At 40.8% G+C, this 13,207-nt stretch overlaps 2 protein-coding genes and 1 long non-coding RNA gene across 5 annotated transcripts; 2 read left to right on the top strand and 1 right to left on the bottom strand.

Moving 5' to 3' along the window:
• The first annotated feature begins 177 nt into the window (after nucleotides 1–177).
• LOC121756392 (50S ribosomal protein HLP, mitochondrial-like) lies at nucleotides 178–3,102 on the top strand. 2 transcript variants are annotated; one of them, XM_042151940.1, is made up of 4 exons: nucleotides 178–393; nucleotides 1,050–1,141; nucleotides 1,830–2,244; nucleotides 2,560–3,102. In XM_042151940.1, exons 1-3 carry the CDS (start codon nucleotides 360–362, stop codon nucleotides 2,202–2,204), a joined length of 501 nt encoding a protein of 166 aa, XP_042007874.1. In that variant the 5' UTR covers nucleotides 178–359; the 3' UTR covers nucleotides 2,205–2,244; nucleotides 2,560–3,102. The 2 variants fall into 2 exon arrangements, with proteins under 2 accessions (XP_042007874.1, XP_042007872.1); XM_042151938.1 differs by lacking the exon at nucleotides 2,560–3,102 and having other exon boundaries at nucleotides 1,830–2,364.
• A 286-nt stretch (nucleotides 3,103–3,388) lies between these two features.
• LOC121754941 (glutaredoxin-C9-like) lies at nucleotides 3,389–4,249 on the top strand. The gene has a single exon (XM_042150225.1). The coding sequence runs from the start codon at nucleotides 3,606–3,608 to the stop codon at nucleotides 4,107–4,109; it is 504 nt and encodes a 167-aa protein (XP_042006159.1). The 5' UTR covers nucleotides 3,389–3,605; the 3' UTR covers nucleotides 4,110–4,249.
• A 1,441-nt stretch (nucleotides 4,250–5,690) lies between these two features.
• LOC121755392 lies at nucleotides 5,691–12,907 on the bottom strand. Of its 2 annotated transcripts, none has more exons than XR_006040720.1 (4): nucleotides 12,713–12,907; nucleotides 6,112–6,908; nucleotides 5,953–6,043; nucleotides 5,691–5,868 (listed from the first exon to the last, which is right to left on the bottom strand). It is a non-coding gene; the product is annotated as an uncharacterized LOC121755392 (long non-coding RNA). The 2 variants fall into 2 exon arrangements; XR_006040719.1 differs by having other exon boundaries at nucleotides 5,972–6,043.
• Between the last annotated feature and the right edge of the window lie 300 nt (nucleotides 12,908–13,207).

Raw genomic sequence — 13,207 nt, 5'->3', positions numbered from 1 at the left:
TGGAATAGAGGGGAGTAATTAATTATATTGGGCCATGAATTGTAGAATAGATTGAAAGGCCATAATAAATTGGACCTACTACAGTTTTTAAAAGCCCAATTCAACTAGAGGCCCATGTAAATTGGACCAGTGAAACTATTTTATGCCATTTTTCAATTGTCAGTGCAATCTAAATTTAGTTAGGTCCATAAATTTCAGTTTCTCGAATCACCGCCCTCCGCCGCCGCCGCCTTCCGCCGAGAGAATCCCTCACTGAGCAACTGAGCTCGCCTGTTCAATTCACGCGTAGCGCTGTTTAGGTCAAAATAAGACTGTTGAGTTATTGTTGTGCAATCAAAGTTCTCATTCAAATCCGATAAATGGCTGCTTCTAATTCTTCGAAATTGTTTCGTGGTACGTATGTTTTGTTATACTCGATTGAATTCCATCCGTTTGTTTTTTCGCGCGAATGAAGGAATGATTCGTTGTTAATGTCATCACTGTCTGGCGTAAGAGGTAGTAAAACTTTAAATAGGATTAGAAAATGAATTACAATTTAATTTCTTCTGGATTTCTGGAAGATTTTACTATCTCAGTTATGTGCAATCTCTTAGTATCATTTTCTATTTGTTGATTCCTATTATAAGAAATTTGCTGTTCGAGCTGAAGATTTTTCCTCAAGTAGGTTTCGTATTTCCTCAATAGATCTAATAATATGAATAAGCAAACAGAAATGAACTAGTTCAAATTTTGCTGTAAATCTGCCAATGGCGAGTTTAGGTCGAAGCTACTGAAGCTATGTCAAATTTAATAGGCCAAAATATCGAATGAATGTGTTAGTTGCAGCATCTAATCAGATTGCTGAAGTTTACTATCACTGGCATTCTTTTGGAAACATCCTGTTATTGTATTTATCTTCACTGACATCTCATTGTTAGTTTAGACATCGATAAACCTCTGGTAATTTTCGTGTGCAAACATCTGCTTGACATTTTATCATCAGTTTCAATAATTGGAATCTTCAAAACCTAATAGATAATCTTCTCATCTTATGTGTGATGAAACATCAGTTGGGCGTTCAATTCTGGGTGGTCTGAGCAACAATGCTCTTGGGGCGAGCAGGCCGTCTTCCCAATTGGCAGATATGGATTTTCGATCACAAGTTAGTATAGTCATTTCCCTTTGTTTTTTCACATAAGTTTGGCATTTGTTCATATTGTATTCATTTCCTTCACCTTAGTTCAATTTTCTATGTGGTGACTGTTACCTTTTCTCTAATTCATTAGTCGACGTTTTCTCTTAAGCTTAATGTGGTCTCCCTGTTGTGCTGTGAATGTCAGTTAGGATCTTCAAGATTATAAGTTGAATGTAACTCGTGACACCTGTGACCATGCTAAGTACCTTCACGGCAGCTTGTATTAAATCTTGTGGGAGCAACAACATGTTTATTGGATGTGACTGCTAAGTATGGCATTTGGTCATTGTGCATTTATTTTCTTCTCCTTAGTTAAATTATTTATGTTGATTGTCTGATGCGTTTCTCTAATTTATTAGTCGAAATTTAAGTCTTCATGCGGTCCAGTCCATGTTATGTTCATGTGAATATCGATTAGTATCTTCAAGATTATAAGGTGAATGTGATTCACGACACCAGTGACCGTGCTAAGTATCATCGCAGTATCTTGGTTAAAATATTGTGGGAGCAATGGCATGCTTGTTGATTGTCTGACTAAATTAATGTATATTCAATGTGCGAAAGGGATATTTTTCGTGATCTTTTATCGTATCAGTAACTAGAATGATAGTGTCTGGGAGATGATTATGCGACTAATTGATATATAAGTCTCCAGCAAACAAGGACATTCATACAAATGAGGACCAGCCTTAAAGTGGTGGACAATTCCGGGGCTAAAAGAGTGATGTGCATACAAGCACTGAAGGGCAAGAAAGGAGCTAGACTGGGGGACGTAATAGTAGCATCGGTCAAGGAAGCACATGTTGGTGGGAAAGTGAAGAAAGGAGACGTTCACTACGCTGTTGTAGTTCGTGCTGCAATGCCACGGGGCCGCTGTGATGGGAGTGAAGTTAAGTTTGACGACAACGCTGTCGTACTCATCAATAAACAAGGCGAGCCGATCGGCACCAGAGTGTTTGGCCCTGTTCCTCACGAGTTGAGGAAAAAGAAGCATCTCAAGATTCTCAGTCTTGCTGAGCAAATTGCCTGAAGTTTTATCCCAGACCTGCTCGAATCTATCATTGCTATCGGTAAGAACAGAGTTTCATTATTATTCTTGAATAATTTAGTAGTATTACAGACTTCTCCCTGTACTGTCGATGAAGTATATCCAGAAAAGGTGATATAAATTCTAATGAGTTTCTGTTTTATCTTTGATTTATTAGACTCGTAACTAAATTACAAAATTTTACTATGTCTTATCTAAAATGAGTCAGTTTCATTTTTTGGCAGCAAATATTCTACTACTCCTTACTTTATTTGTCATACTTTATTATTTACCATTAACTATACCAATTAAAAATAAAAAATAAATCCCTAAATTCTAATGTTTTATAATGGGCCAGGCCCACAATACCAAAAACCAACTCAAAGCTGAACTAAGAAGAAGAGGTGCAGAAAAATGAGAATTGCAGAGAAAAAGGAGAGGGCGTTGGTGTCAGGTCAGCTATTCAAAATGAAAGCTCTGTCTGAAACGACGGCGTTGAAGGCGTTTGGTGTCGGCGCTTTACTCTTCAATGACGGCCGTAACCACCGATCTGTCTCTTTATACACACTTATCATTTAATGCGTGTTGATCTTCGTCAGCTCACGCTCTATCACGCCTCCTGTCAAAAGCTTGTACCCTCTGCGTGACCTAACGCCTCCTCCTCCTCTCTCTCTCTCTCTATATATATATATATATATTGTCCTTCACTCTCACGTAATTCCTTCCGGTGACTCTAACTGCCAATGTTATTTATTTATTTTTATATTTTTCTGTTGTGATTAAGTGATTATGAGGTGTATCTTGGACTAGTGGACCCCTCTCTGGATAAGGCGTCGTCATTGGTTCACGCTAAAACACATTCTATTTTTGAGTGGAGCATCACATTATATATTTTGGATAATTTGGACTCAAATTCCCAAGTTGTTATCCAATTATTTATTTATTCAGCAAACCATAATTTGACAAAAGTTTAAAAATTTACGTGCAAATAGCCTGATCGAAATATTGAAGAAATTGTTTTTTTTTTTTGCAGTTCTTTTCTGGATCTCTGGAAGTAATATTTTTGTTTAGATAAATATGGAACGTGATGAAAATGCAAAAAGTATGAATAAATATGATGTCAAATATTAACACAATGGGATTAAAAAAAGTATTGGTAGGATTAACACAAATATTAATGTGGTTTTAGCAAAAGAAAACAAAACACAATTCTCGCATTTGGTTGCGATATAAAGGTACAAACGTATAGTTATCCGGAAAATAGAGATAAAGCCAAATGCAGAAAGCATGATATTTCCAGGCCGCCAGACACTTCTCCTGCTACTGTACAGCTATATGCCTCACTTCCTCTCTCTCTCTCTCTCTCTCTCTCTCTACAATTCTGTATATATATAAGTATAATGCATGCTTCAACAGTCAATTCATTCATCTCCAGATCTCTCTTTCAAAACCTTTTCAATTACGACGATTTCATCCCCGATTACGACAATTCGATCGAAGATCGCGGCAATGGAGGTAGTAGCGAAGGACGTGCGATCGGCGGCGGTGCGGATCGGCGGCGGCGTGGATCAGCAGCGGACGGATCTGGAATCGGTGTGCGGGAAGGTGAGCGCGATCGTCTCCGGCAACGCGGTAGTCGTCTTCACCATCAGCGGCTGCTGTATGTGCCACGTCGTCAAGCAGCTCCTCTTCGGCCTCGGCGTCGGTCCGACGGTCGTCGAGCTCGACCGCGAGGCCGCCGGTGGACCGATCCTCTCGCTGCTGCACCGCATCGGCGGCGGAGGCAAGGCTGTGCCGGCGGTGTTCGTCGGAGGGAAGTTTCTCGGCGGGATCGAGACGGTGATGGCTTGCCACATCAACGGATCGCTTGTGCCGCTCCTCAAAAACGCTGGTGCTCTGTGGCTTTGATTCATTTGTGCGGCTTAATGAACTAACTATTTTTACTGGTTATTGTTATTTGATCATGTATGCATGGAGAATTTGTGTTATGTTTATGAGATGGTCACATATTTCATGTACATATAAATCATGTTGCTATTGATTAGCCATATGTTGCCATCCATTGCCAAACTTTATTACTTATCAAAAAAATTACTTTTTCTTTAGTTTATGAATCATTTCTTTTAGTCTGTGAAATTGACGTTAAATGATTAAATTGAGAGAATGAAACATATTGATTATTCAATTGATATTTAATGATTGAATAAAGAGGATAATATATAGATAAAGTTAAATACAAAAAAAAGCTATTAAAAGTGATTTAAGATAATCTTAAATGAAATATGATTAAAGTAATTTGGGATGGCAAATACTTTTTGACTACTCCTTAAGTTTGCATGCATTATAAAGTCTAATTTTGACACGAAGTGAGTTTTAAGAATTAGAAATGAATGTGAACATAAAAGGTAATGGAATGTAAATCAGTTTGATATATGCTCCACTTCGTTCCAAGATAATATAAAAGTTTTTCTTTTCAGCATAGAGATTAAGAAATAAAATGTGGGAGCATATTTTTAGTGTTTTAAATGATGAGAGAATAAAGTAAAATAAATAACAAAAAGAGAAATGTATACTTTTTGACAAAAATAAAAATGATATTGAACGTCTTAAAAAGGAATATAATTCTATTAATGCGGAATGAATTAAGTATTACTCCATTTTATAATAAAATGAAATGTGACTTTTTGGCTGTGGATGTCGATTGATTTATGATAAAATGAGATTTTATTTTGGTGATGGAAGATAGAGCTTCTTTAAATGTACAATTATGAGAAATTAACTAAAAACAGAAAAGCTAGCTACGCATGCCTGTGTAGGTTCCGCTCTATTAATTTCATTTATTGGAAGAAAAAACATTAGGCTGAGCAATTGTTCAGGACTGATTTTGTGTTGCCAATAATGCCCTTGATTAATGGTGGCTGACCAAAAGTATGATTTGTAGTACAAATATTTCCAGAAAAATGACTTCTGAATAACCGACCACAGCCATGGAACATGATAATATTGTCTGTTTATTTTATGCTACTATATAAGTACAACTTTTAATTGAAATAGTTCTAAAGTGTTTGGTGTATGACTTAATAATGATTAATAAATGTGTATTGAGTGAGAAAATTAGAAAACATGCCCTTGCTTTTAGTCGAACTTGGATCTAGCTTGGGAGTCAATTGATAATTATCATAGACTTGAAAGTTGTGTTGAAAATATTTTTTTATTGAGATATTTATTTAAAACGGTAGCTGACAATCGACTAGTTATTTACTTAATCTTATGAAAAAGTGGTGGATCGTGTGATAGAAAAGATACATACTTATTTCGTCTACTACCTATAGTTATGGACCATATGGAATTTAATGTATACACTGGTAGACTTACAAAAAAGAAATTTAAAATATTGTTAGTTTTGAAATGAACAAATTGAAGATCGAGAAAAAATGGTACTCCTTATTACTGAAAATAGAAAGAGACTAACTTTTTGTGAACAAATCAAACAGAAAAAATAAAGATTGTTGATTACGGACCCAAAAAATAATATGGTACAAATAAAAAGAGTATTTTTTTCTATTTAAATCACAAATTAGGAAGAGAAACTAAATTTTGATGTTGTGTTGAGCACACAAGTATTTGAAGAAGTAAGCACGTTTTTTTGCAAGAGATCACGATGCCCCTGCCAAGTATGATCAACATAAGGATATAGCAGCAATTTATTCGATGCATCTTATATTGAGAAATGGGATCGAGATGAAGAGACCTTTTACAAGTATTGATACCTGGCGGGACTTCTTGACGCGTCTTAGAGCTTCTTTCCTTGGCTCCTCCGGAAGTTTTATGTCTGTAAAGGGCTGCATTTGTTTCAAAGAAGATGTTATTATTGATCAAATAAGATCAGAAGATAGAGAGTAATGATCACCATTGTCTTCTAGAGGCAGAGTGAATGGCTGGGAGATGTTCGAGCAAGATTTTCTCGTCAGCAATCTCAGCTACAGTCGATAATTCAGCCTCCGCTGATCCAATTCCCTACCAGACTATGTGCCTCTTCCAAGTCCAAGTTCTCACACTCATTGCAAGAGAATGCAGGCCAGAAAATTATCCGAAACCCAAAGCATAAACAGATTTTAAAGGGTTGAAAGTGGTGTTCAATGTCGAAGCTGCTTCTTTCACCTTGCTCACCAATTTCAGGGTCTCCACCACAACCGATGCTCTTGGTGTTAATATTTTGCCAAAGACTTCTGTTTCTATATTCAGAAGAACCAACAGCTTAACATAGCTTTCTATCTGTTTCTATCTGAAACTAGTCCATCACTCGATACATACGCTTTTAAGATGGTAATGAAATTATATCGCGGTGCCTGCTAGCCTTTCTTACTTTCCGGGTGAAGATATTGGAATGGACTACAAGGGGTTGGTCAGAAATCCCCGGTTTATGTTGATAACTGTATAGCACTTGAAATAGTTTTGTTCGCTGATGGCTATATCGACATTCCCCATAAATACCCATCCATAGTAACATAGAGACCGAATGAATACGTAATGAAAAGAGCACAGAACGAAGAAAATAGCACGATATGTTACTAGTATTTCGAAAATTACTTGCCTCGTCGTTTTTTTTCTGTAGTTCCAAGAGTTCTTGGCAATAGGTGAGGCACTCAGCATGATATGCAGCTGCCAATTCTTTGATCATAGCCTTTCTTTGGATGATCCCAATCACTTCAAAGACGCAAAACAAGTTCAGCATACATAAGAACATAAGCCAAAACTTGATTCAAGGTGTTTCTATAACCAAACTAACTAGAAAATCCGCATAAGCAAGTAATTCTCCAGAACTATCAAAATAGTGTTTACACCTAAAATCTTCACACAATTCTAATACTATATTTCATCAATCAGACTGATATGAAGCGAAAGGGTGACAACCAGGGAAAGCCCTTGATAGTGTATCAAAGGAGGAAGAAGCGTGAGGATCGGGATTGAGTCTACATTCGTGGGCTGTGTAATTAGTATAAATATTGTAAATAGTGTGTATTTTGTAAATAGGAGTGTGTATCTTGTAAATAGAATAAGGGGCGGTTATGATGCGCCTGTTGGGGGGGAAAGTCGGTTATTATGATTATTTCCCTATTAATAGTTTAGGAGATTATGATTGAAAGGGACATATATTGTATCAAGGAAAAGCCTGGGGCTTGGGCGGCACTGCCGATTGAATAAAGAATTTCTACAATTGTTTTCCTTTCAATTCTGTTCTTAACAATTGGTCCGACCTGCCGGATCCCGTCCTCACTTGAAAATGACGAGATCGCAAACGGAAAGGATGGAAGCGTTGGAAAAAGAGCAGCAAGGGATTCGAGAAGATCAGAGAGCGATGAAAGAAAGTCTGGAGATAATTACTGCTACCCTCACCGAATTATCGGTCGCCGTCAAAACTAAGTCGGAATCTCACTCCGGCGAAGGAGGGTCCAACAACGACGATGGTAACAAATCAGAGGAAGGTAGCGACACGGGCGAGAAACCCGACCAGGGGAAGAACAAAGGGGGTTTGCAATTGCCGTCGTTCGACGGAATGGACCCCATCGGTTGGCTAGCCCGTGCCAACCAACAGTTCGAGATAACCGGAACTGCGACGGAATCCCGAGTTGCAGCGGCGGTGGTGGCAATGGAGGGACCGGCTTTGTATTGGATGACTTGGCTGCGTTCTCGTAAGCCCTCCCTCACATGGAAGGAATTTTCGGAAGCATTGGTTTCTCGGTTCGATACTCGTTTCCAAGGGGACGCATTTGAGAGATTGGCTGATATTAAACAAATTAAGGGAGTCGAGGATTACGTCAATTTGTTTGTTCAACTCTCAAGTCAAGTACCGGGCTTAACCGACGCTCATTATCTCGGCTACTTCATGAAGGGTCTTAAGGATCCAATACGAGGATTCCTACGCCTATTCAGGCCGACTGAACTGGAATCGGCAATGGAATTAGCACGTGATGTAGAAGATAATTTGGCAATCCAGGGGGGAGGACGTACAAGTTTGAATTGGAATAATTCGACGCCAAGGAGAAGCGGCTGGAGTCGAAGCGGTTCAATGGCTTGGACTGACTCGATAGGAAGGCCAAGTCAGAATTTCACTAGTAGTAACTCACGTCCGGGTGAGAAATCTTCTATGTCAAGGGCCAGTGAAGCGATGCAGCATCCACAACGACCTCGTTTTACGAGGATCTCTTCGCAAGAATTGGCGGAATTAAAGGCTAAAGGGCTGTGCTTCCGGTGTCGAAAACCTTATTCTCCGGGGCATGAGTGTAGCCTCAAACAGTTGCGAGTAATGATCACCGAAGGAGAGAAGATAGACCTGCAGCAGTATGAATTTTATCAGCCAACGGGACTTGAGGAGATGAACGAGGAGCATGAAGAGTCTGGCGAAGGAGACGTTGAGTTGCCATTATATTCAATGGCGGGCATTGATACCGCTCGGACTATGCGCCTGCATGCAAAGTTGGGAGAACACACTATCATAGTTCTTATAGATAGCGGAGCAAGCCACAATTTTATATCAAGGGCACTCGTGGACCGGCTGCAACTACAGCCCGATCGAGAGGAGCGATTCGGCGTTCTCTTGGGAAACGGTTTACGCCAAGAAGCGGAGGGTGCATGCCGGAAAATTGAGGTAACATTGGCGGGATGTCAGTTCCTATTAGATTGTTTTGTGTTTCCGCTAGGTGGTGTAGATATGATCTTGGGTATGACATGGCTTTCGACCTTGGGAGAGGTGAAGCACTACTACGACAAAATGATAATGAAGTTCGAAAAGGAAGGTCGTTGCATCAAGCTGCGGGGCGATCCTCAATTGTGCCGGGGACCTATCGGACTAAAATCATTAATCAACTCTCGCGATGCACAAGTATGGGCGATAGTACTAGAAGAAAAGGGGGACGCTGAAATACACGAGCAAGAAGGGGTACAAGAAGTGCTGCAACAATTTCACGAAGTATTTGGGGATCCGAAATCCTTACCACCTGAGCGAGTGACAGACCATCGCATTACCTTGGAAGATGGTACTCGACCAGTTTCTGTGCGACCGTATCGTTATGGGCATCACCAGAAGGACGAGATTGAACGATTGGTGAAGGACATGTTATTGGCAGGGATTATAAGACCGAGTTCGAGCGCCTTCTCAAGCCCAGTATTGTTGGTTAAAAAGAAAGACGGGAGTTGGCGATTTTGTGTCGATTATCGAGAATTAAATAAGGTGACGGTACCGGATAAATACCCCATTCCGGTGATTCAAGAGATGCTTGACGAGCTGGCTGGGGCGGTCGTTTTCTCCAAAATTGATCTTCGATCCGGATATCACCAAATCCGAGTTGCATCCGAGGACGTACCCAAAACCGCATTCCGAACTCACAGTGGTCACTATGAATTCTTGGTCATGCCCTTCGGCCTCACGAATGCACCGGCGACTTTCCAATCCACTATGAATGACATGTTCAGGCCCTATTTGCGTAAGTTTGTGTTAGTTTTCTTCGACGACATACTCATCTACAGCCGTTCGTGGGAGCAGCATCGAGTGCACTTGGAAACTGTGCTTTGGATTTTACAAAAAAATCAGTTTTTGGCAAATCACAAGAAGTGTACATTTGGTTGTCGGCAAGTCGAATACTTGGGTCACATAATTTCGAAGGATGGAGTAGCAATGGATCCGGATAAAATTAAGGTTGTGCTAGAGTGGCCGAGACCTTCGAGTATACGCGAGGTACGAGGATTCTTGGGTTTGACTGGGTACTACCGCCGTTTTGTCAGGGAGTATGGCTTAATTGCGAGGCCATTAACGATGTTATTAAAGAAAGACGCTCCCAAAGGCTTTGAGTGGACTGTTAAAGCGGAAGAGGGCTTCTGTCGCTTAAAGAGGGCTCTTACGGAGGCACCGGTGTTGGCATTGCCCCAATTTGATCGCCCCTTTGTTATCGAATGCGATGCTTCCGGAACGGGCATAGGGGCGGTACTAATGCAGGAGCGTCGACCGATTGCCTATTTCAGCAAATCTTTGGCTGATCGTACCTTGACAAAATCGGCGTATGAACGGGAAATGATGGGCCTCGCTTTAGCCGTTCAGCATTGGCGACCTTATCTACTGGGAAGGAAGTTTGTGGTGCGCACCGATCACCGGAGCTTGAAGCATTTGCTATATCAGAAGATTGTTACTCCCGCGCAGCAAGTTTGGATTGCTAAGTTGATGGGATATGACTTTGATATTGAGTATAAAACTGGAATTTCTAATGCTGCGGCGGACGCTCTATCACGACGGGACGGTGATGCCGAGTTGTCAACATTAAGTAAGGCGGAGTGGCTGGGCTTCGAGGGGATCGAGAGCGAGCAACGGAGTGACGAGTATCTCAAGGCCATCATCGAATCAATTCAGCGGCAGCCGGACAGTAGACCGGGTTTTCGGTTGGTGGGAACGAAATTATTCTTTCACGATCGCATCACGCTACCGGCAGCATCGCGATGGATTCCCGAACTTCTTCATGAGTTCCATGATACCCCGTCTGGGGGACACGCAGGAGTATTGCGAACATATCGACGGATCGCAACCAACGTTTATTGGAAAGGTATGTTCCGTACTGTTAAAGAATATGTTGCTAAATGTTTGATTTGTCAAAAGATGAAATACGAGGCAATGTCGCCAGCCGGGTTGCTACAGCCGTTGCCTATTCCGCAACAAATTTGGGAAGATATTTCTATGGATTTCATCACATGCTTGCCTAAGTCGAAAGGATTTTCTGTGATATTGGTGGTGGTTGATAGGTTATCTAAGTATGCTCATTTCTTACCATTAAAGCCTCCGATCACTGCTCGCTCGGTGGCGGAAATCTTCATGAAAGAAGTGGTCCGCTTGCATGGAATTCCCAACTCCATTGTTAGCGATCGTGATTCCATGTTCATAAGTGTTTTTTGGAAAGAATTATTCGCGCAGTCCGGTACTCGCCTCAAGTTCTCTACAGCCTACCATCCTGAAACGGATGGTCAAACGGAGGTGACGAATCGGGTGTTGGAGACATACCTCCGTTGTTTCACTAGCGAGCAGCCCAAGCAATGGGTGAGATGGTTGGCATGGGCAGAATTTTGGTACAATACTTCATACCAAACCGCGGCGCGAATGACTCCCTTCGAGGTGGTATATGGTCGGCCGGCTCCAACTCTTCGCCGTTTTCTGCCCGGGGAGTGTAAAATGCCGGCAGTGGTTGAAACTTTGGCCAGCCGAGATGAAGTTTTGCAGCGACTTCGGGGAAATCTAATGCAAGCACAGCAGGAGATGAGCATTCAGGCCAACAAGCACCGTCGAGACGTAGAGTTTATGATTGGTGATAAGGTGTTTCTGAAGGTCCGACCGTTTCGGCGAGCCTCGTTGCGGGATGGTAAGGATCATAAGCTGTCGGCTAAGTTTTATGGGCCTTTCGAAATTCTTGCTCGGGTTGGGAGCAGAGCATACAAGCTGCGCCTTCCGGAAGGCAGCAAGGTACATCCGGTGTTTCATATCTCTCAACTAAAGAAGGTGGTGGGAAATCATGAAGTTACAACTGAATTTCCGGAATCTATAGAACTGCCGGTCTTGCCAATGCTCGAGCCAGAACAAATCTTGGCATTGCGGGTGATTCCAATGGGGGAACGTGAAGTTGAGCAACTATTGGTGAAATGGAAAGGTGAGGGTGAAGATGGGGCTACTTGGATCGACTTGCAACATTTTATGGGGCAATTTCCAGATTTTGACCTTGAGGACAAGGTCGATTCTAAGGGGGATGGAATTGATATGAAGCGAAAGGGTGACAACCAGGGAAAGCCCTTGATAGTGTATCAAAGGAGGAAGAAGCGTGAGGATCGGGATTGAGTCTACATTCGTGGGCTGTGTAATTAGTATAAATATTGTAAATAGTGTGTATTTTGTAAATAGGAGTGTGTATCTTGTAAATAGAATAAGGGGCGGTTATGATGCGCCTGTTGGGGGGGAAAGTCGGTTATTATGATTATTTCCCTATTAATAGTTTAGGAGATTATGATTGAAAGGGACATATATTGTATCAAGGAAAAGCCTGGGGCTTGGGCGGCACTGCCGATTGAATAAAGAATTTCTACAATTGTTTTCCTTTCAATTCTGTTCTTAACACAGACCCCTACATAGTACATGGAGTAATTCGCAATAAATTCAGCTTATTAAGAAGGTGCAGAATTCTTAGCTCCAGTTCGGCTTAATAAGGGGGAAGACTAGGTAATCATTGCTCCATATTAAAGCGAAATTTCGAATTATTCATCGTTGAGATCCAGCTATAACCCTAGGCCAAAGAATTAGGTACACAGATACAATACATGATCATAGAAATTGAGCATAAAAAGTACCTCCAAATAACCTATGAAATTACACACAGTAATTTAGATTCATAACAATACATTGAATGAAGAAACTCACACACGCGCACAAGCAATAATGTAGAGAGAGAGAGAGAGAGAGAGAGAGAGAGAGAGAGGAAGGTTACTTCGGCTAGGATCGAAAGGAGGGGCGGAAGAGGTGAAGGATCGTCCAGAGACGATGGTTCCGGCGGAGCGGAGTCGTCGCATGGTGAAGCGGGCGGAGGAAGAGGCGGAGGTGGAAGAGAAAAGGGGTGTTGGATTTGATGTTCCCCCATTAGCTCCCGGGAAATTTACTGGTAATCGGAAATTCCTCAACTGGAGAATTGTGAATGTCTAGCTCTTTATTTGGACAAATATTCGGTTAGATTATTATTATTATTATTATTATTATTATTATTATTATTATTATTATTATTATTATTATTATTATTATTTTTTATTTTTTTTTGACATAAAAAAATACTGTCTCACGTTTTCTTTTCAATTTGTCTCAAAATGTCTTATTTTCATATTTGGAATAAAATTTCTTAAGTTACTAAAAAAAAATTAGTTACTTTGAGTGAGACGATGGTAGATAATGTTTTATGATAAGAGAATCAACATTCTCCATTTACGCGCAA

This window comes from Salvia splendens, chromosome 11 (genome assembly GCF_004379255.2).
Source record: "Salvia splendens isolate huo1 chromosome 11, SspV2, whole genome shotgun sequence".
NCBI lineage: Eukaryota > Viridiplantae > Streptophyta > Magnoliopsida > Lamiales > Lamiaceae > Salvia > Salvia splendens.
Note: the sequence above shows the minus strand (reverse complement) of the source record. Positions and strands in the feature narration are given on the sequence as shown.

What these genes read in the sequence shown, in the direction of transcription:
- LOC121756392 (XM_042151940.1), top strand. Translation starts at nt 360, where the DNA reads ATGGCTGCTTCTAATTCTTCGAAATTGTTTCGTG. An exon ending in TTCTTCGAAATTGTTTCGTG is followed by an intron (nt 394 to 1,049) that starts GTACGTATGTTT and finishes ATGAAACATCAG; the next exon opens with TTGGGCGTTCAATTCTGGGT. An exon ending in ATATGGATTTTCGATCACAA is followed by an intron (nt 1,142 to 1,829) that starts GTTAGTATAGTC and finishes ATAAGTCTCCAG; the next exon opens with CAAACAAGGACATTCATACA.
- LOC121754941 (XM_042150225.1), top strand. Translation starts at nt 3,606, where the DNA reads ATGCTTCAACAGTCAATTCATTCATCTCCAGATCTCTCTTTCAAAACC.